Source organism: Epinephelus moara, chromosome 14 (genome assembly GCF_006386435.1).
Source record: "Epinephelus moara isolate mb chromosome 14, YSFRI_EMoa_1.0, whole genome shotgun sequence".
Taxonomy (NCBI): domain Eukaryota; kingdom Metazoa; phylum Chordata; class Actinopteri; order Perciformes; family Serranidae; genus Epinephelus; species Epinephelus moara.
The window spans coordinates 7,433,345-7,455,550 of record NC_065519.1 but is presented as its reverse complement, the minus strand read 5'-3'; the positions used below and the strand labels follow the sequence as shown (position 1 = coordinate 7,455,550).

The following is a 22,206-nucleotide window of genomic DNA, read 5'->3' as shown; positions in this document are numbered from 1 at the left end:
AAACACAAAAGACAACACTGAAAAAAAGCAAATAATCAGTAGGACAAGCATATGAAGTCATTACAAAACACTTAAGCACATTAAATCAGCTCATTGTGTGTAGTCACTTTGTTGAGTGAAGGATACTGATGGCAGTGGGGATGACAGACTTCTTGAATACATTTTTGGTTGCCGCAGGGACTCTATAGCAACTCCCCGAATTCAAGGGCTCAGACTGGCTGAAGAGAGGATGGGGGCTATCTGCCAAGATATGCCTCGCTTTCCTCTTTGTCCTTTGGCTTTTGTGGCTTGCCAACAATTTTACTTGACATTGTCACAGTCCTAGAGAGTTTGTTCTTGGATGTACAGTGAAGATGACTCAACCAGGCAGGAAGATGAAAAACTAAAACACTCTCAACCATAGTTTTGTACACTAATTCTAAAACCTGCTGACTAACACCAAGGCCACTGAGTTTCCTAAGAAGATGTGAGCATCTCTTGAAATTATACTTAGTATTTCCAGAGAAGCTCACATGGGAGTCCAGAAATACTCTTGATCAGACAAAACAATTTAAAAACGTCACCTCGGCAATTTGAAGACGTTTATACTTGTGGCAATTTGGTTTTAAACGATGAGCACACAATTTTTTACACTCCTGTCTACTTTGTTCTCAGAGCACCAGCCTCCGTACATCATAGCTGTTCTCCCTCGGTACGTGGAGATCCGGACCTTTGAGCCGAGGTTGCTGGTGCAGAGCGTGGAGCTGCAGAGACCTCGCTTCATCACCTCAGCAGGGTAAGATCTCATCAGTAAACTGAAATCTGTATAGGATTGGCAACTTACCCCTTGCAAAGGGACCTATACACACTTTCAAAATGCAGTTAGAATACCTAAATCTGACCAAACTAAAGCACAAACACATTTTGTGGACGTTAGGTGTTTACTTTTATCTATAAGTGCGACCTTTTACATCATGTCGGCTGCATTTTTGTACCTCATAAAGAATGTGAGAATAATGAATTGTGTGTTACCATATAGAAGTGTCATGTTACAGCAACATAACTTATACTACTATCATGACAACTTATCATGTTATAATGACAAACATTTCTTGTTTTTATAATATATCAGACTTCATTTCAGTTATTACAAACTGCTCTGCTGAGTTTGAAATTGACTTTAAATGCTCAGAAAACTAAGTTCATGGTCTTCTCAAAAGCTCTCTCACGGTTTCTTGATGATTTTAGCATCTTCACTTCTGTACTTAGGTGTGTGGATAGATGACACGCTTTCATTTAACGTACATGTTGCTACTCTAGTTAGGAAGCTTAAAGTGAAGACTGGCTTTTATTTTAGAAATAAGTCCTGTTTTACTTTCAGTGCTAAGAGAAAACTTGTGGAAGCTACTTTTCTGAGAGATTGATTACAGTGACATTGTATATGTATGCAACCTCCTCCATTTTACGTAGCCTTGATTAGTGTACCATGCATCTCTGCATTTTATAACAAATGCAAAGTCACTTACTCATCACTGCATTCTTTATGATTTGGTGACCACTCGCAGACAACAGCACTGTATTTTTATCTATAAAGCAGTATTGGGCAAACTTTCAGCCTACCTCTGCACCCTTCTGTGTGTTAGCTCTGGTAGTTACCAGCTACGGTCTAGTCTTGCCACCAGACAATCAGAGATCTCCATCTTCTGATAGTCTGGGGACACTCCTTTCTAAAGTGTTTTTAACACACCGGAGAAAACGGCCGGCAACAAAGCAACGCCTCTTGCATTTTTGAAAAGTACACCCCTCCCGGAAATGTGCGCTCCCCCNTAGGGAGTTTTTGTAAACTCTGAAATTCTATCCGCCCATCTAAACACAAAATCAGGGAGAAAGACATCAGTCTTTAGTTAAGCAAAGCGTCTAAAGACTGACTTGTGAGTCTAGCTATGCTCCTCCAGGTGGTTGCTTTTTAATGAACCCTGGGTTTTAATAGATCTGGGGAAACCTGCATTCTTCTACTCTGCCCCTTGGACATGGAACAATCCATTGATGAATTTAAGGGCATCATAAAGAATGTGGCGACAGAGTCATGTGCTTGTTTTTCCCTGAGAGGCCACTATGTTTGAATATTTGTTGTTTTATTTTGGATTTTTGTATTATGTTTTGATTGGCTGCTACCTCAGCCAGGTCTCTCTTGTAAAATTTCAATCTCAGTGGGACTTCCTGGTTAAGTAAAGGTAAAATAAATAAATAAATTGAAGAAAATGTTCTTGTAAAAATTGGCATGTGATAACAAGAAGCATGCCATAATGAAATAAAAAATGAAAATATCTCATTATAATGTGAAAAAAATCTCATTAAAACAAGAAATCTTTCACAATATTAGAAAGAAATGAGCAGATATCTTTGCTGCAGTATTTTTGAGGTGAAAACAAACCTACAGAAGCTACTGCAAGACTCCAGGCTTTAAGTTACAAATTTAATAATAAATGGTGTCTTATTTGACAGCTACCACACTGAGTCCTGTGCATAACATCCTTACAAGAGCATCATGCATGATTAATCGTGCCCATCCTGGATTCTGTTTCTCATGATAGTGATACTGATAATGTCCGTTCCTCCTTACAAAGAAAACACTTTTGTTCCAACCTATTCTCTCTAATCTTGTTTTCTCCTCTTATCTTTCACAGGCAAAATATTGTGTATGTTGCCAGCAATCACTTTGTGTGGCGCCTGGTGCCCGTGTCAATCGCCAGCCAGATACGGCAGCTTCTTCAGGACAAGCAGTTCGAGCTGGCTCTGCAGCTGGCGGTAAGCAGCAGAACCACTCTCTTATTAATTCCTTAAGATTCAATTGATGCTGTAGCTCGGGGGATGGAACACTAAAATCACTTATCTTGATTAGGAGCAGTGCATTGAAACAGTCAAATGTTCATGGCTCTATTGTCAGGTTATCTGGCTATCTACTGTAGCTTTCCAGGGGCTCTTTGAAGAATAAAAAAGGCCAGTCATGTGGGGTTCACATTCTTGGAAAGCGAGCATTCTGAGAATAAACCCAAAGACATTTTGCTGTATCATAATGAAATTTTTGCTTTTCTATTCTTTTTATTTCTGCCAGAAGATGAAGGATGATTCAGATGGTGATAAGAAGCAGCAGATACATCACATCCAGAATCTCTATGCCTTCAATCTGTTTTGTCAGAAGAGATTCGATGACTCCATGCAGGTGTTTGCCAAGCTTGGCACAGGTAGGTCTCTCCTCCCAACAAGTTCCCAGACGGTTCAGGCCAGATTTGTAAGACAGAGTCAGACTTTGAGCTGTTTGTATGTGATGCAATGTTGTTGTTTTTTTAAGTGGAAACAGACCTTTTTTACCCCCATAACCAAGTGGTATTATTGTTGGCACCACTGTTGCAGAGACAACCGGATCAGAGCCCAGCCACTAGCACAGTTTCCACAGTTACTTCGGTCGTTCACCTGTCCGCCATTTGCCCTACTGGGGAAAGTAATGTAGCCAAGGGTTATGAGTTGCATCTATACTTTTGAGGGTAGTTATTTAATAACCAGTGATGTGGACTTGAGTTCAAAGACTAGAGGCTTACTTGTGACTTGCAAAACAATTTCTTGCACCCACGTCTGGTAAAAACAAGGAGCCTCCATAGTCTGCACCAAGACGACAAACTCTGCATTGCTTCCCACATTATTGATGGCAGCACGTTGCAGCTTCACTCCTTCCTTTCTCACCTTTCACAACAAAAGCTTAAGACATATAAACTGCATCACTGATAACTCGAGGGAACTTTATTTCATTCAGAACATTTTGCTCAAAGGGAATTAAACAAAAAAACTTGAAGTAACTTCTACGACTGGCCCTCAATAAGAAATTTCCTTGTCGACCAAAAGTCGTCATTTAGGTCCATTAGTCGACTAGTTGCCCGCATGTTTACGATATTCATTTAATGATTAACTTATATATTTTGGGTGGGGCAACACAGTGGTTTGAGTTGAAGGTGTGAGAAAGAATAGTATCAGTAACATTGTTAACACTGTGCTACATTACAGAGAAATACAAAACCGTACTAATGAACCTTCATTAATATAGGCCTATATTTTATCTACAAGTGCACGTCACACACTGAGCGAGCCGCCTGTTAATGACGCTGTGGGCTAATGGGCATGTAGCTACTTCCATGTTTCAGATGATACGTCATGTTTGTAGTCGACCAATGAAGATGAGTTTACATATCACCTTGGGTTCGTCCTTCACCTTCTCAAAATGATCCCACACTTTGGATTTCCTGCCCGACATGTTATTAACTAGCCTGTGGAATAACCGCAGGTACCAGCCCTGGAAATTAACCTGACTCCTGTCTGACTGCTGAGCGTGGACACTTCCTGTGTCTGTCCTTTCAGATTAAATTCACACATGGTCCAGTCATATAGGTTTTGATTTATTTTGACAAGGTGCAGCCCCTAATAGAGTTTCATGTTTGTTTGTTTGTTTGTTTCTCATACGACAAAGTGACCAATGTAATCTTGTCGACTAATGACCTTTCTGGTCGACTAACATTTGGTCGATTATTAGGGGGCAGCCCTAGTAACTGCACAGAACTTACCTGATACTCTTTGGTAACTAGGGATAGCTACTGATAACTACCAGGGAAAACAAAAGTGCTATCCTCTTCCTGTTTTGGATGTGCAATGGTTGACTCACATCCCTTGTGCCGTAAATCAAGCCTTCATTTATCTGAGGGATGGTACCTGGTGGCAGACACAATTGCACAGTGAGAGTGAGGCTTATAGAGAACCAATCTAAACATAGATGGCATCTTTATTCTATAGCCATCACATTGTTCAATCAACATTTACTTCATAATGATAAGTTAAAGCACAAAACTTGTGTATTTCCACTTTAACCCGTAACACATGGCCGCTATGTACTACATAGGACAACTGCCCGTAGCTTAGACATGTGGAATATATTACAAAATATTTTGTACTGAGGTCAGCTTTGACAAGCAGGTTGGATTTGTCCCCATCTGATCAACCTCCCCCATCTTACTGTCATGAGCTATGTTTATGTTTTGGAGTCCACTTAAGGTGAATCTGGTCATGATTTATTCTGCCTATTTCTTTTCTTTCTGTCTTTTATTGCCCCCATTAGACATCTGGTGCTTATTGTGTATATTTATGGAAATGTTTTTATTCACATGTGATGAGGTCACATCTTGTGTGTGTGGGGATTTATTCCATAATGATGACAGACTTCCTCGCTCTAATGAGCTTTTGATTTCAGGTCTGTTCAGCTAAAAGATTTTTTATGGTATATGTTTTAGTAATGTTTTCTGTTGGTATTACGTCCGTTAATCACTTTTCCCTCCGAATCAAAGGCTACTAAACAAACTCAAGCGTCATATATGGAATACAGTGTGACAAATTTCCCCTCCTGTGCTCTGCAGATCCCACCCATGTGATCGGACTGTACCCAGACCTGCTCCCGTCAGACTACCGCAAGCAGCTGCACTATCCCAACCCTCTGCCTACTCTGTCTGGGGCAGAGCTGGAGAAGGCTCATCTCGCTCTCATCGATTATCTTACCCAGGTGTGTGTGTGTGTGTGCGCATGTGTGTGTGTGATGTATAAATCTATAGAAGTGATACATTTGGTCAGATCCCACCTTGTAAAGGATTTAAGCTTTGAATGAGGCTCTGTTTTAAGGTATTATATGTAACATTTCGGCATTAAAATGTCTAAAAACAATCCACATTTTTTTCTCCTTTTCCTCACAGAAACGCAGCCATCTTGTGAAACAGCTGAATGACTCTGACCCTTCAACAACGTCTCCGCTCATGGAGGGCACGCCTACTATTAAGAGCCGCAAAAAACTGCTGCAGATCATCGACACCACCCTGCTGAAATGTTACCTGCATGTAAGGCCCACGTGATCGTTTCTTTTTTAATGCTTGTTGTAATTTAACGGTTGGAGACACTTCAGTCCAAACATTTAGGGTGAGATAGCAGGTTAGCAGTATATGCCACATAGAAGAAGTATATATCATCTGAAAGCTGGGAGCCTGTAGATTAATTTCAGCACTGTGTGTCAAGTTTTTCTAGTCATATTTCTGTAATAGGCATTGTGTTTTGGTTAGGCACCTATATAAACCTTTCAAGTTTAGAGTGTATAGGGGCTTAGAACATAATGGAAGTATATGATGACCATTCCCATGCTCAATTATCTCTCGTTAGTTGTTGCAGCTATTTTTTGGCTCATACCATTTGTTACCCAGATTTTGTGCTAAATTTAAGCGTTTTTTTCACCGCTTGAGATTTGACAAAAATGGTCAAAAATCCCTCCATAATACCACATTAAGATACCAAGACCTTTAGGAACACCATAGAAAATTCCATGCTGCGATTCGGCATCAAAAACTTTTGACATTTGGAGATTTAGGAAAGAATTGCATTTTTCGGCGATAGGATGGCAGTCACTTCTGTTCTGGAAACTGTGAAGAACCCCTCATATTGTCAATACACCTATGAAAGCCATCCATCCTCTGAATGCCTGAGGTCTCTTGTTTGTGGCTGTAAAGTTTCAGGAGGCTGTGATTATCCTGGAGGTCCCTGGAGGTCTTATGACAATGAAATGACTTACTATGGGAACTAACATCATCACAAATTAATAAAACTGGGCTCAATAAATCCACAAGACTCTCAGGTTTCCAGTCATACCCAATATATGCAGTTTCAAAACTGTTTAGGGACCCCAGTATGCAAAAAAAAAACTGCATGGGATTAGCATAAAGTGTGCAGGTCTGTGTAGGGGAGACTCATGGGTGCCCATAAAACCCATTTTCATTCAGACATCTTGAACTGAGGGGTCAAGACTCACCTGTGAAAATGGCCATGCCAGTTTTTTCAGGAGCATTATTTAACCCCCTTCCCAACAAGCTCGCATGACGTGACGTCTTCCTGTTTCATGTGATACCACTAACTTCACTTTAGCTTTAAACCTCAGCCAGCTATAGCCTCTGAAGAACATTAATGACGGCAGAGGACGCCAGCGTCCCCGTAGAGTGGAAGATTAATGCCACTCATGACTCATGTCATATGTTTTGATCAACCTGCAGCTGTCAGTGAACCTATTCCAAATGTTTATATTTCATGAGAATAGTTACATCGGCTCTAATAGATCTGGCAGGGTTCACCATCCACTTTCAGTAAATTGGTATGTTATCACATGAAAGTTATTCCAAACACTCACAGAAATTGGCAGCAACACCAGGCAGTTAACTTTGCCTTACACGTAGTCAAATGGGTTCTGTGTTAGGCAGCTCATTGGCAGATTTACTTTGGATTCACATTAAAAGTAGAGTCATCTAGGTGTAGCAGCTATATGTACGTGGGCCTGGTGTTTGATTCAGGGAAGTAGATGCCTGAGTAACAAAGCCAGACCTTCAGTTTACCAGGCAATCTGTGTGTCAAACCTCATCTATGGTAAAACAAAAGTAATGTGTGTTGGAAGGAGGAATGAGATCACAGATGTAAGCAGCCAAAGTGAGTTTCTCCACAGGATTGTTTGGCTGTTTAAGGAGCTAAACAGTCTTCAAAGTCTTTCTGCCGCCCCTCTGTGTTTACACGAGCCAGTTCTTGTGGCATCCAAGAAAAAGCCACCAGGTGCTTCCTTTTGGAGGTGTAATGAGTTCGATTTAATCAGAGGAACTCCAAGGGCAGACCTTGATCACACTGGAGGGATAACATAGAAGTGATTGGAGATCCTCAAAGACAATATCAGCTTTGGAGTGCCAACACCTGCACCTGATTATTCAAATGATAAACACACTGTGAAGCAGAGAGGATGAACTAATCAGTGAAATTACCTGCCCTTGATGTCCTGGGTGAAACACAACCTGGGCATTAAAGATGTGAATTGATTAAAGTTTGGAAATGTGTGTTCTGTGGAAATGCATGTTTTATAATCTCTCATCCTCTCCCTCGTTCAGACCAACGTGGCCCTGGTGTCCCCCCTCCTTCGCCTGGAAAACAACCACTGCCACATCGAGGAGAGCGAGTATGTGCTGAAGAAGGCCCATAAATACAGCGAGCTCATTATTCTCTATGAGAAGAAGGGTCTGCACCAGAAAGGTAAGACTCTGCTTCCTGGTCATCCACCTGCCCTGCAAGCCTGTTGATCATATCACAGTGTTTTATATAGTATTATGTCATAAATTCGGACAAATCCTAAAGTCTCATCTGCAGAAATGAACTGTGTATAGTTATTGGAGTCTGAGTTTAAAGAGTAAAGAGTGTTTAGCGAGAGCTCTGCAACCGGCAGTGGCAAAATAGGCTGCAGTGTAACCATTTACAAGCGGACCAGATCAAATGCCTTGTGCGAGAAAGCTGCTCTTGATTGGTCAGAATTTCCATGTGGGTAAAATCCAGGAAGTAAAGCAAACGTTGAAGAAGAGTACACTTGCAAGATAAATGTGACACTTTCTAATGTCACAATGGAGGGACAACTACGCAGGTTGATTTTAGCGCTGCTCATCGTGGACTATATTGCTGTCATTGTTCATTTTAGTCAAACCATACAGTTTGAAAACGAGGCGCGGCTCCAACTAGAAAACAAAGTTTTGATGCATTGGATGTGCTGAATGTGCATATTAAGGCAGTACAGGAGGAGGTGCACATTAATAATCCTCCAGGACTGTAACATGCTCATGTTTAACCCAAACAATGTGTCATGTGACTGCAGTTGGTTCAGATCGACCTCCTCAAGAAGGTCTTGGTCCAGTTCTTTTGGCGCACACTCGAATACGATTGCTGTGTTCACAGCTGCCCAAACAAAAAGCACTTGGGGGGCAAACCAACTTGAGTTTGATTGAACCGAACCAAACAGGGCAGGTGTGAAAGCACCCTAAGTGTCTGACAACATTATGAAAAGGATCCCTACAGAGATAGACCATTTTTTAAAGAGTAAGTTCCTTTTTTTTTTAACTAGAAATAGCCCGGAAATTGCCAAACCCACCAGGCTACACTTAAATGAACAGTAATTTTAGCTTTTATAGAGCAACCATATTTTCACTTCTCACAGGGTAAATTAAGAGTTTTTTTCAACCAAACCAGAATTAGTTATTGTTGGAACAGTGAAAAGATGAACCAAGGTGGATTTTCTGAGTTTTATGGCGATTGCGGGGCTGTTTCTTTGTTAAACAAAAAGGATCTTACTCTTTAATAAAAAGGTCTATCTCTGTCAGGATCCTTTCTATAATGTTGTCAGACACTTTGAATACCAATCTGAGCCCGTCAGTGGCAAAAACAAACACTTTTTAGTGGCGTACATTAAGGGTGCACGATTGCCCATTAACACATTGCAGCCTGTTTCGCCACTGCCGGCTGCAGCGGTCTCCTCAAATCTGGACCAATTTCAAAAACTGTTTTACATTAGTCACTTAGACACAAAACATAGGAAAATAGGGTCAAGGTTAAAAAAAAAAATACCGAAGTTACCCTTTAATTATATGCACATCAAGTGCAGGGCTATCTATGAAAAGTTACAACTTACAACTTCACAACTGTGACTCAATGATGAACTAATTAGTTTTTGGTGGTCGTATGTGAAAGGTCAAGGTCTCTGTGACCTTGTCTGTCTCATTCTCGTGAATGTGATATCTCAAGAACAGCTTGAGAGAATTTCTTCAAGTTTGGCACAAATGTCCTCATGGACTTGAACACAAAATCTGAACAATACCTTAAGGGAATTTATTTTAATTTGACACAAACATCCACTTGGTCTGTTTAGATTTTCTGTACTGTTGAGGGGACAATGGTTGTGAAGCATCCATGTTTTCACCAACATGGGTGTAAACTGCAAAAGAAACTTGGCTCGTGCGTGGAGGCATACAACCGTTGGCCGTTAATTCTAGTTAAATATTTGATGTACTCTTCTCTCTGAACTCTTACCTGCTGCTTGAATTGTTAATAGTTTTATCACCCTTGGCAAGTTGAAGATGAACCACAGTCTATTAGTAGATATTCATGTGGTTCTGAATACCATTTCTAAACAGTTTGTCCTGACGAAGATCAAACTGGGAATAAAAACATTGTCCACATAGATACATTTGTGGTTCAGAGTCATTGTGTCTCAGTTCACCCCAAATCAAAAACACATGTTTTTCCTCTTACCTGTAGTGCTATTTATCATTGTAGAGTGTTTTGGTGTGAGTTGCCAAGTGTTGGAAATGTCTGCCTTCTTTCAAATATGAACTATAAAATAAATTTTGCCTGCCAGCAGTTTAAGATCACGCTATTTTTATTCAATGCTTATCAAGATATTTTGTGCATTTTCGTTACACAAACAAAAGTGATCTGCTTTTCTTAACAGTTTATTTACAAAGTGATTTTTCCTTTTCAACCAGCCCTGTCTCAGAAACAGGATGCTTGATGCCACGTCCCTATTTGTGTATTTGTACTGAGCTGTGCTTCTCTGCAAAAACAGTTTGAATTCCATTTGATTATGTGTGATCTGGAGCGTAATAATTCCTTTGAAATGGTGGGGATTTATACACCTCCTTCAGCTGTCTTTGGCTTTCCTGGAAAACTGGCAGATATTTCGCTCTGTTGAGTTCAAGTGCAAGTTCAAATAGGCTTTTTTTGCATGAATGGGTAACAGTCATTTGTAGCTGCATAAGCAAGTAGAGGGCACAACTTGTATTAAAAAAACATGACGGGGAGAAACGAGAAAATAGATTAAACAGAAGAGGATAAACCTGCAGTATAAGTTAACGTTCAACCACATAGATTTGTCAAATAGAAAATATATCTCAAATTAAAACATGTAAATATATGTGAAAAATAATCTCTACAATCTAATAGACATTTTGTGAGTCACCTCCAGAAATACATGACCAACCCAACAAACTCCAACAACCTAATAAACCTTATTAATCTGATCTTATTCAGTGTGTAAAGAAAGAAATATCAGCTGTGGTTTTCGATCTCACCAGTGAAAAGCCACTGTGATCACTGCCATGTTGCTTGAAATGGGGCGGGTGTTTTTCTGCATCAAAAATGCCGCAAAGATTCCTTCCAGCATTTTACCTCATTGTTTAACAAACCTACTCTTCACAATACTGGGAATAAAAAACAGTTTTATTGTGTGGTTTTCTAGCAAATTCTCAATATTGTTTGAATCAAGAAACAAAGCTTGAACAATGGCTTGTTGTGCATGAAGTGTTGACACTGGCTTGCCAAAGGAATTTCAAATTAGCATCACGAATGTTTAGTTCATACAAGACAATACTAGATGCAAGGTCTTTTTTCTCTGTGTGACTTTTGCTTGTTCGTCTACATATTTTCAAAATGTTGAATTAGATTTGAGTCATTTCTAGCAAGTCCTATTTTCCTATAATTATGTTTTGTGTCACTTTAATTCACCACCTGACCTGGCATTTGGGAAAGAACAGTGAGTTTATCATATCTCCTGTTATGGCATGTGTTGGCGGCTGTTTTTGAACTTATTTGGAAGCCACAATAAGTTTAAAAGAAATGGTCTGTGGCGAAAGGTTTATTGTATGACAGCTGCAGATACAAGTTACTTTTTGGATTAAGATTTTTACACATAACATTATCATATTTGATTTATCAAATTTATAAAATTTGTTGCATGGATAGAGATTACACTACGCAGTGGGGCGCCTCAATAGCTCACCTGGTCGAGCATGAGCCCCATGTAAGGGCTATATCCCTTTCCAACCTGCGGCCCTTTGCTGCCTGTATTCCCCTCTGTCCCTGCTTTCATGTCTTTCATCTCTGCTATCTGATAAAGGAAGACAAGGCCAAAAAGAGTTATTTAGGAACTACTCCTTTAAAAAGCAACAACTACACAGCAGTGTATTAAGTAGCTAGAGGTAAACACTGACACAATATTGTTTTAATTTAACACTCTCATTTAGTCCTTTTACTTTAATGTTTAAAGTACATTTTACTGTTGCTTTTATACTTTTACTTAAAGGAATGCTCCACCCTTAAAATAATCATTTGTACATCAATTACTCAGTGTTACCTTGAATTAATGAAGAAAACGTTGTTTTTCTAGCATGCCTCCACAACATGCCTTCAGAATACCTCAGCATCAACAGTATCAACAGTATCGCACTCACAGGGAGCACTGTTGTGAAAGTGCGTGCATTTGACCCCTGCTCAAGGGGAGCTCAGGTGTACGTGTGTACTCGGGATGCGCTACTCATAGGTGGAGGTGTTTTATATCGTAACTTTTCAGCAAAAATGCATGTGTTTCGGAAGTACTGTGTTTAGGACTGGATAGATGAGTCTTGGATAATGTTGCACGAGTTCTGTGAGTTTGTGAACAAATGTTTTGATGTGCTGTTGCTAAATGCAGCCTCCATACACTTCAATTCATGATGAGTGGTCACCTTTTTTGGATTCTCCAGTCACTGTGGAGGCATTTGACAAAAACATATTCCTTCATGAATTCAAGTTAACATGCAGTGAGTAATTGATATACAAATGTTTGGTGGTTCAATTATTCTTTTAAATAGAATTTTAAAAGCAGGACTTTTACTTGTTATGGAGTCTTTTTATAGAGTTGTATTGCTGCAGTCAGAGCTGCATTTTATTGAACCTTTTAAAGGAAACCCTCAATTTGTACTCAATTTGTTAACTTTGCAATGAAGATTCCTGTTTGATAAAACATTATTGAAGTGGGAAATTACTAGATAACTGGGATAACTGGATAATGACTGATATCAGAGTTCAATTTCATTCATCAAAACGTGGTTTATTTGTTGCAGGCCTCAACATGACAACAGAACACACAACAATAACACACAATGAAACATCTGTTCTCCATCTCACTTTCAAATTGGATATTGAGTTTGGGTTCTAGTATTTAAATGATGAATCACTTGATGCCAGATCTGTGTCAGCCTTTGTCAGTGGCTGCTTCATTACCTCCCACTTCATATAGAAGAGCTATAGGATGCTGAATTGTTTCAGTATGTTTAAATTCAATAGGTACCAGTAATGTGTTTGTAACAAAGCTGTTCTCTGGGCGCAGCGTGGATTGGCTCTGTCAGGCTACACAGTTTATCTCAGAGGAGGTTTCCTGCATGCAGTGGACTCGTCATCCTCGTAGATCAGAGCTGTCTCAATGTTATTTGGTTTCTGGCGGCAGATTCTGGGCTGTTCTCGCCGCGAGCGCGGCTGGTTTTAATCACCCGGCTGCAATTTGTGCTTCTGATGTCATGCTGATCGAGCCTGCTCCTCTTTATCTCTGCCAATTCAAACCAGCTGTTCCCGTCCGCCAATTAACACCATGTACACGCTCCGTCCAGTTTCTGTTGGCGGTGGAGTTATGTAACAGGCTGCACACCACAGAGTCGATGACATCTTGCCACTTTCCATCACTCACACTAATCTCACATTTGCTCTCACTTGCCTCCCGTCACTTTTCCTCACCCTGTTTGCCCTCTCGCAGCTCTGCAGGTGCTGCTGGACCAGTCCACCAAGGCCAACTCTCCACTGAAGGGCCACGAGCGAACCGTGCAGTACCTCCAGAGACTGGGTAAGGATCACCGGCCAACTCAAGTCTGTTTTAACTTAGAGTGTCAAAGCTGTCATCTCGGCTAGATGTGGTGAATTTGTTGGTGTGATTTTGGGAAAGGCTCTGAGAAAACTTTCACCCTGATTGATTGTTGATGTTGGATGAAATGTATAGTCTGTCCAGTGTCATGGTCTGTAGTCTTCACATGTCTGGCACCGGCTAAATGAGGCTTGAGGTCTGTGAATTGTTTAGATCTGTTCCAGTGATGCCAAGGTAAATTACTTAACAGATACTTGGCAGTTAAAGGTGCCATGTGTGAGTTTCTGTTAAAGTTTTAAATTAATTATGACACTGTGGTATAATGATTCTCTAATTACAATGTCTCCTGTAGAGTGAGTCTGATTAGATGTCTCGAAGCTTTTTTTAATGCCAGTCGTGTTGTTAGTGCCCACGTTTGGTTAGAGTCGAAACCACTTTAGCTAAACAGCATTGCATTTAGCCTGGAGGAGTTTCTTCATGTTGAAGGTCTTCTCTTAGCTGTAAAAAAAAAAATCATGTTGGGAGTGATTTTTGTTTTTGATTCTTCCCATGCACCTGTTTCCCAAAATGTGTTTGAACTCAAGAAACATCTAGTAAATTGCCTGTGAAATAAAACCCAGTGGAAAAAAAATATCAAAAGCTGAGTGGAGGCTTTCAACCTCCCCGGCGGTGATTCAATTTGTTAATGTTAGCAGTGCATTATACAGCAGTATTTTTCTGCTGTCTAGCAACTAAAAAACCCATTATATCTGGAATGATGGTTTTGAAACAGAAGTAGAAACAAACCTTCTGAGCCCTCCTTTAGCAGATGTACTACAAATAAGTTTTGTGGGCAGCACTGGGTCATTCCACCCCAAATCAAATCTTCCCTCTTACCTGTAGAGCTGTTTATCAGTCTAGATTGTTTTGGTGTGAGTTTCCAAGTGTTGGAGATATCAGCTGTAGAGATGTCTGCCTTCTCTCCAGTATAATGAAACTACATGGTACTCAGCTTGTGGTGCTCAAAGCTCCAAAAAAATGACATTTAAAAAACTCAGCAGCAGCTTATGGATGTGTATACTATATATACATGCTACTACACTGAGATACACTGCACTAATAACAAATGTTTCAATTATTATTTAATGTGCTGATTATTCTCACGATTTATCAAGTGATCATTTGGTCTATAAACTGTCAGAAAATTGTCTATGGTGGCATCTTTAAATGTTGTTTTTTTGTCCGACTAACAGTACATAATGTAAAGATTTTTTTGCTGAAAAAATAACTTTAATTATTCATATAATGAAATGCTATTAAAATACTCTAATTGCCAATTCATTATCTGTTGATTAATGGGCTGATAACTTTCAAAAGGGGTTCGGTAAAGTGTTGCATGTCGCTTTGAAAGACGGTTTTCTGAAGGTGATTGCTGATTATGAGCTTGATCATCTGCTGTTTCTCCATCTTTACTTCCTGTTGAAGGGACATTTATTTATCTCTTGTCATCCCCCTCACACAGGAGTGGAGAATTTGGGAATAATCTTTGAGTTTTCTCCCTGGGTGTTGAAGATCTGCCCTGAGGATGGCCTGAAGGTGGGACACTGAGATTTACACAAAATGTTGAACAAAGGTTTAATTATTTGTTTTGCTCTACATGGATTCTACTTTCTTAAATTGCTTTTGTTGTTTAGTTGCATGACAGCAGACATTTCTTTAAAAAAAAGTTTAACTCTACTTTATGTCCACTCACCACGAAGAAAACTCTCCTTTAGGTTTAAAAATCTCTCTTCCTGTCCAGATCTTCACCGAGGACCTGACAGAGGTGGAAACTCTGCCTAGAGACAAGGTGCTGAACTTCCTGAAGGAGGGCTTTAAGGAGCTCGCCATCCCATATCTGGAGCACATCATTTACGTGTGGGATGAAAAAGGCCCGGAGTTTCACAATGTGCTGATCCAGCTCTACCTGGAGAGGGTTCAAGGCCTCATGAAACAGTACCTTAACTCACTGCCAGAAGGTACGAGCAACTCAAAATTAATTTAAGTTAAAGGGATAGTTCTTTTAAAGGGTGGTGTGAGGTACTCATCTATAGTTAGTGGAGGTGGGCAATATGGCCCTAAAATAATATCACAATATTTCAGGGTATTTATGTGATAATGATATTCTTGACGATATGACAAACAAGTCAAAAAAATGATTTGAGAAAACAGAATTGCAACAAAATAAGTGATAGAGTTTTACAGTTTGCCTCAAATATTCAGTAAAAAGAAAAAAATAATCTCTCATTTCTTTAGTATGTGAACAACAACAGTAACTCAGAGTGAGATTCAGATTCTGCTTACAATATTAATAGTTCAACAAAATAAAATCTACCACTAATTACACATTTAAACAGCTCCCAAGTACAAATCCTAAATGATTGAGTTGTTTTTTTTCCACCTGAACCTTGATGCTCTGCCATTTCTCCTCTAATCATCACGCTGTAACCTGTGACAGGCTGTTATGATACCACAACTATCACACATTCACATATATGGAGTTTTTGTCGAGCTGCAAGTGTCACGTAGGTTTACATCACCAAAGGTTTATGACAAAATCAGGGAGAGACGCTGTGCTGCTGCCAGAGGAGCTGCTGAATGAGTTCCCTCTGAGCGGTAAGTCACTAAAAGAGTCTGAGAAGTCCGGGGCTGTTCATGAAACATTCAGGACGCCACAGTTTATTCCACACTACTGAAGCTGCTCCTCTTTTTGGAACCACTGCAGAGTCGCTAATAATGTCACTTTCAGCCATGCTTGTTGGAGAAGCCAGCAGGAGTACCACCGCGGAAACTAAGCAATGTCCTGCTGTGGATGGGGGCAGCAGGAATATCAGTCTAAGTGTACACTATATTTAGAATATTTTCACAGCTTAACCTTGCTGTCAGACGGCCGTATCTGATGGGGAACTGAAGCCATTATATCCAACTATACGGTCTTCAAAGCCACCGGACTCCTTTGACCAAACGGTAATTTTATCTCACAGAACTTGGGAGTTGCTCATCAGCTGCTGCCTCAGTTATTCAGTTTGTTTGTGTGACTTCGGTGAGTCTAACCCTTTAACAACACCAGCGTCACACAATAGCACAAAAACAAACAAACCAATCAAAGTAGCAGCAGACCATCACCTCTCCATGTTCTACAAGGTCAAATTACTGCTTTTGTTAAAGGAGTCGGGTGACTTTGAAAAGAAGAGAGCGAACAGCTGCAGTTACCCATCTCAAGGGCTGTCTAATGACAACGTAAGGCAGTGAAAATATTCATAATATGGGGCACACTATAACCGATATGGACGTTTTGGTGGCTAAAATTTGTTCTGCTGCTGCCCTGATCCATAGCAGTACACCGCGTAGCTTCCATGGTGGTTCTCCTTCCTGTGTCTTCTGCTAATGCACTGACTATGGATAAAAACCTCATACAACCCCAATTTTAAAAAAAAAAAAGTCTGAACTATCTGTTTAAGTATCTGCAAGCTCTTAAAAAGTCATGAAAAGTTTAACAGTAACTAATTTTTTCCACTTTAAAAACTATGATCTTAATCTGTTATTTTCATTCTGACACATATATGTAATTAAAAGAGCTGAAAGACACTTAACATTCAATGATTTCTACCTGAAGCAAAGCGAGAACATAAAGGGAATGTAACTGATGTGTCTGAGCTGACCCCCGGGCTTTAATATCTATAACAAAATACCTCTACTGCCTTTTTTGGTGATGAAAACTTAATAAGAAAAGAACATATTTCTAATATATGGTGGGATTTTCATGTGATTATATCACTGCATATGGGTTGAATTTGCCTTTTGCATACTCATCCAGATAGTTGTCTCTCATATCTTTGCAGATAAAGCTTGCGTCAGGACTTATTATGAAGTCCATCCGTCTCTCTCTCTGTTTGTGTCTTTTGATGATCATCCAGGGACCGTGTATTAAAATGAACCTGTCAGACAGCTATGTTTGCAGCAATGCTCATTAATGTGCACTCTGTCTGAGAAACAAACTAATAAAAGCAGCTAATTAAGTGAATAAATCTGTTCTCAGGGGCAGGTTATTGCTGCTCATGGTGTTATGAAGAATATTGCAGAACACAGCCGGTGATATTAAGATACTGTTTCTCTGAGATTATTCAGCTTTATATACATTATTTATAATTGCTGTATCAGTAGTATTTTCAGGTTCACCTCAAATGTGCCCTGTTGAGTTTCTTCTGGAGCTTTCTTATAAAGAGAATAACCGAAAAGTTGTGTTTACATCCAGTGTTTCTCACCAAAACACGCTGAGCGTATCTCTGAGGTCTAACAAAGTGCATTTCCTTCCTCATGAAACATTTGCAAAGCAGACTTTTAGATATTTGAAAACATGCATTATTTACAGCCATGTATGCCTGCCAGCAGTCTTCTCCTTCACTGCCTTGGTTGGTGCATCACCTCACGCTACGGCCGAAGATACACCTGCATTTAACAATGTCTTTGCGTGCTCATGATGGCTGCCTCACATACCCTGTGTCCTTTTAGAGGGTGAATGCTAGAATGTACCTGTTGAAGAAAGTGTCTTGCTTCGTCTCGCCCTACTGTGCTGTGATTAAGTGCTGTAATTGGCGTGTCGAGGTTGGAAATGGTGTGGGTCAGGGCAAAGAGGTCGTAGTTGTGGTAAGTACTAGCCAGTCACAGCACAGTAGGGCAGGACAAGGAGAAACACTGTTGTCGGTAGGTACACTCTACCATCTACCAGTTTGTGATCTAACTGTTTAGCAGACAACCAAGCACATCATGACAATGGCAAGTATGTCTCTATCGTCCTGCCAACACTGCCCCTACTGATCATGTGCATATCGCACCTGAGGACGTCATGTCATGACGTGCTTGATACATACCCTCTATGACAGAGCTGCAGTCACTTTTTCTGCCATCATCAACAAAATTGTAACCTCCCCAAGTGTAGTGTCTGGTTGTCTACTAAACAGTGAGATCAAAAGCAAGTATATCATCAGCTTAAGGCAGAAAATGCGAGAGCAGGCCAGGCTCTATAAAAGGCTCCTAAACACTCCTCTGAAGCGCATCATGACAATGGCAAGTATGTATGTTACACTGCCCCTACTGTTCAGGTGTGTATTGCATACGCATGGCCTTAATTTCTGAGGACATGCACAACCAAACAGACACGGGATACGGAAGGCAGCCATCATGCACATGTGAGCGCATAGTTGAAAGCAAGGATATCTCTAGGCTCACTGTCAGTCAGTAGAATCGTGTAAAAGAACTAGTCTATAAAATATCATGACATTGTGAAAAATGCTCCTCGCAGTTACCCAGAGTCAAAGATGATGTCTTCAGACTTATTTTGTCCAACCAACAGTCCAATACCCAAATGAATTCAATGTACTGTCACAGAAGACCAAGAAAATGAGCAGATATTTGCTTTTGGCAGAACCTGTGATTTTTTATTTATTTTTTTTGATTGTAGATTCAAGTTCTGTTGATCAACTGACTGATTAATGGACCAATGTTTTCAGCTCTGGACTCTGCATAATTACAACGTCTGTGCTGTTGTAGGAGTTCCAGCTGTTGCTGCTGGGAAGGAGGACGGTGATCTGGGAGAGTTCAGGAACAAGCTGCTGTCTTTCCTGGATATTTCTACCAGCTATGAACCAGCCAGGCTTATCAGTGACTTCCCCTTTGATGGTAAGAGATCTGCGGTGAACAAATAAGACATCTCTTCTGTGTGTTTAACATATACCGACAAACAAGAATGTGGGTTTCATTTCTGAAGAAGACTGTATTTCATTGTATCATCATTTTGTCATAATATCTTAAGCATTTACATGTAAGGTATGGAGGGAAATGGGTTGTTTTTGAAATAGGAATCTGTAGAAATTCAAAGTGAACCACAGGTTTTAACATCATTATGTCAACCCAATATCACAAAAGGGGCTCAGTGTGATGTTACGTAACATGCACCTAAGGAAAACAAAGTTTTTCATTTCCCATTACCTCATGTGCATATGTTCTCAGTTATAGAGGAAAGTTTCAGCAAAGTTCTATATGTTCAAGCTGAAGGGAAAACTTGCACCTTTTGACCTTGTTTTTACTTTCCAAGGTTTGCTGGAGGAACGGGCTTTGCTTCTGGGTCGAATGGGTAAACACGAGCAGGCGCTCTTCATCTATGTGCACATCCTGAAAGACACCCGCATGGCTGAAGAGTGAGTAATTCTGCAAACACCACAGAGTCCTGCAGAATAACTGGGTGGGGATTTAATACCAAACACCAGCCAAATGTTTGCTAACTCCAGCAGCTAACTTGACTAATGATGAGGAAGCAATATCTGACTGTAAAGTAGTCCGAAACAGAAAATTGGGAAAGTAGTGAGTTGATGTCTGCCCTGAAATCATATTTACTGTTAAGCTTGTTTCTGTGAAGCAGCAAAATACATTTTAAAGGTCACATCTGAAATGGATCAAATGCTTTAAAGTGACAGTTCACCCCAGAATCAAAAATGCTAATTTTTCCTCATACCTGTAGTGCTGTTTATCAGTCCAGATTGTTTTGGTGTGAGTTGCTGAGTGTTGGAGATATCAGCTGTAGAGATGTCTGCCTTCTCTCTAATATAATGGAACTAGATGGCACTCAGCTTGTGGTGCTCAAAGTGCCAAAACAATCAATTTGAAAAACTCAACATTAATGTCTCGTTCCAGAAATCATGACCCAGTTACTCAAGATAATCCACAGACCTTGTTTTCTGCTGTTATAAGTAGGAACTGTTTTCTTTCAACCGAGCTACACCCACCAACTGTATCACCATGCGAAAGGAAGCGTTCATCTACTCATGGACAAGAGTCTCGTGCTCATGACAGTGCGAGATTTAAACATCAATGGCGTCCTCCTCAGCTGAACTGTAATGTTAGCTAGCTCAGTGGTGCTAGGTGAGCTAGCAGTAGATGCACACTTCCTTCTGCGCAGTGATATAGATAGCGGGTGTAGTTCGCTGGACAGAAAATAGTTCCTACATGAAACGCTCACAACAAGGTCTGTGGATTATCTTGAGTAACCAGGTCATGATTTCTGGAAAGAGACATTGATGTTGAGTTTTTCAAATGTAATTTTGATTTTAATGGAGAGAAGGCAGACATCCCTACAGCTGATAGCGCCAACACTTGCTAATTCACACCAAAACAATCTAGACTGATACATAGCACTACAGGTAAGAGGGAAAATGTATTTTTGACTTTGGGGTAAACTGTGCCTTTACCTGTGCCATTATCTTGTGTTCAGCACATTGGTCAAATAAGGTGAACTGATACTCTTTGTGTATTTTGCAGATATTGTCACAGTCATTACAACAGTGTGGTCGAAGGGAGTAAGGATGTAAGTAGCTTTCTGTGTTTTCCTCCTGTTTTTTTGTTTGTTTGTTTGTTTCAGAAAATGAATTGTTACTTTGCCTTGTCCTCTCGGATTTTGTTGTGTTTGTTATTTTATGACCACTTTTTTCATGGCGTACACTCTGCTGCCTTCTGCTAAGTGCCTTTGTGTTTGCAGAAAGTGCAACATAAATATAATGGATTATTTATGGCTCAAGCTCCCAATGAGAGGCGCATTGCCAGTTCTATAAGAAAACAGAAATGACAGCTGACATTGTCTGTTATGTGTATAAAATGTCACTCAACTCTGCGACCAAACACCAGTATGAAAGTAGAATTAATCACCAACCCATTATTATAGGCTGATTTCAAAAGAATAGTTTGTCATTTTCTGGAATGGGCTTATCTGCTTTCTTACTGAGAGATAGATGAGAAGAGTGATACCACTCTGATATCTGCATATTAAATATGAAGCTACAGCCAGCAGCTGTTAAGCTTAACATAACATAAATATTGGAAACAGGAAACAGCTAGTGTGGCTCTGCCTGGAGGCAAGAACATCCACCTGCCAGCTTAGCTGAAGTTTAATAATTACAGGCTACATGTCCTTAAAAAGTCTTAAATTCAGTTCCATAAGTGATAGGCCTTAAAAGTCATTGAATAATCTTAATTTTGAATTTGTGAGGTCTCAAATACCACAAACATTTTTGTCTTGTTTTGTTTATCCATCTTTTAATTTCCTTTTTTTCACGAGTCAAGCCCTTCTGTGTAGAAGTCCATATTTCCGATACAAATCGTTAGACCTACAATTGAACCTAATACTGTCGTTTTACTTAAAAACCTCCACTTACCTGTTGGCAAAATGTAGCTTACAGGGCTACATACACTTACTGGCCACTTTATTAGGTACACCTGTTCAACTGCTTGTTAGCGCAAATAGTTAATCAGCCAATCATGTGGGAGCAACTCAATGCATTTAGATATGTAGACATGGGACATGGTGAAGACGACCTGCTGAAGTTCAAACTGAGCATCAGAATGGGAAAGAAAGGTGATTTAAGTGACTTTGAACGTGGCATGATTGCTGGTGCCAGACAGGCTGGTCTGAGTATTTACTGGGATTTTCACACACAACCATCTCTAGGGTTTACAGAGGATGGTCCCAAAAAGAGAAAATATCCAGTGAGCCAAAACGCCTTGTTGATGCCAGAGGTCAGAGGAGAATGGCCAGACTGGTTCAAGATGATAGAAAGGCAACA

The 22,206-nt window shown here is 40.1% G+C and overlaps 1 protein-coding gene across 2 annotated transcripts in view; it reads left to right on the top strand.

The window, feature by feature from the left end:
• Positions 1–22,206, top strand: part of vps39 (VPS39 subunit of HOPS complex) — a 44,837-nt gene that overhangs the window by 9,139 nt on the left and 13,492 nt on the right. The window contains exons 9-20 of one of the 2 annotated variants that reach the window (XM_050061471.1): positions 655–775; positions 2,667–2,787; positions 3,098–3,224; positions 5,436–5,578; positions 5,766–5,906; positions 7,977–8,118; positions 13,472–13,558; positions 15,078–15,151; positions 15,357–15,573; positions 19,145–19,273; positions 19,689–19,791; positions 20,909–20,954. In XM_050061471.1, coding sequence (XP_049917428.1) covers positions 655–775; positions 2,667–2,787; positions 3,098–3,224; positions 5,436–5,578; positions 5,766–5,906; positions 7,977–8,118; positions 13,472–13,558; positions 15,078–15,151; positions 15,357–15,573; positions 19,145–19,273; positions 19,689–19,791; positions 20,909–20,954 — 1,451 coding nt within the window. Of the gene's footprint in view, positions 1–654; positions 776–2,666; positions 2,788–3,094; positions 3,225–5,435; positions 5,579–5,765; positions 5,907–7,976; positions 8,119–13,471; positions 13,559–15,077; positions 15,152–15,356; positions 15,574–19,144; positions 19,274–19,688; positions 19,792–20,908; positions 20,955–22,206 lie in introns of both variants that reach the window. The other variant, XM_050061470.1, reaches the window with a different exon arrangement.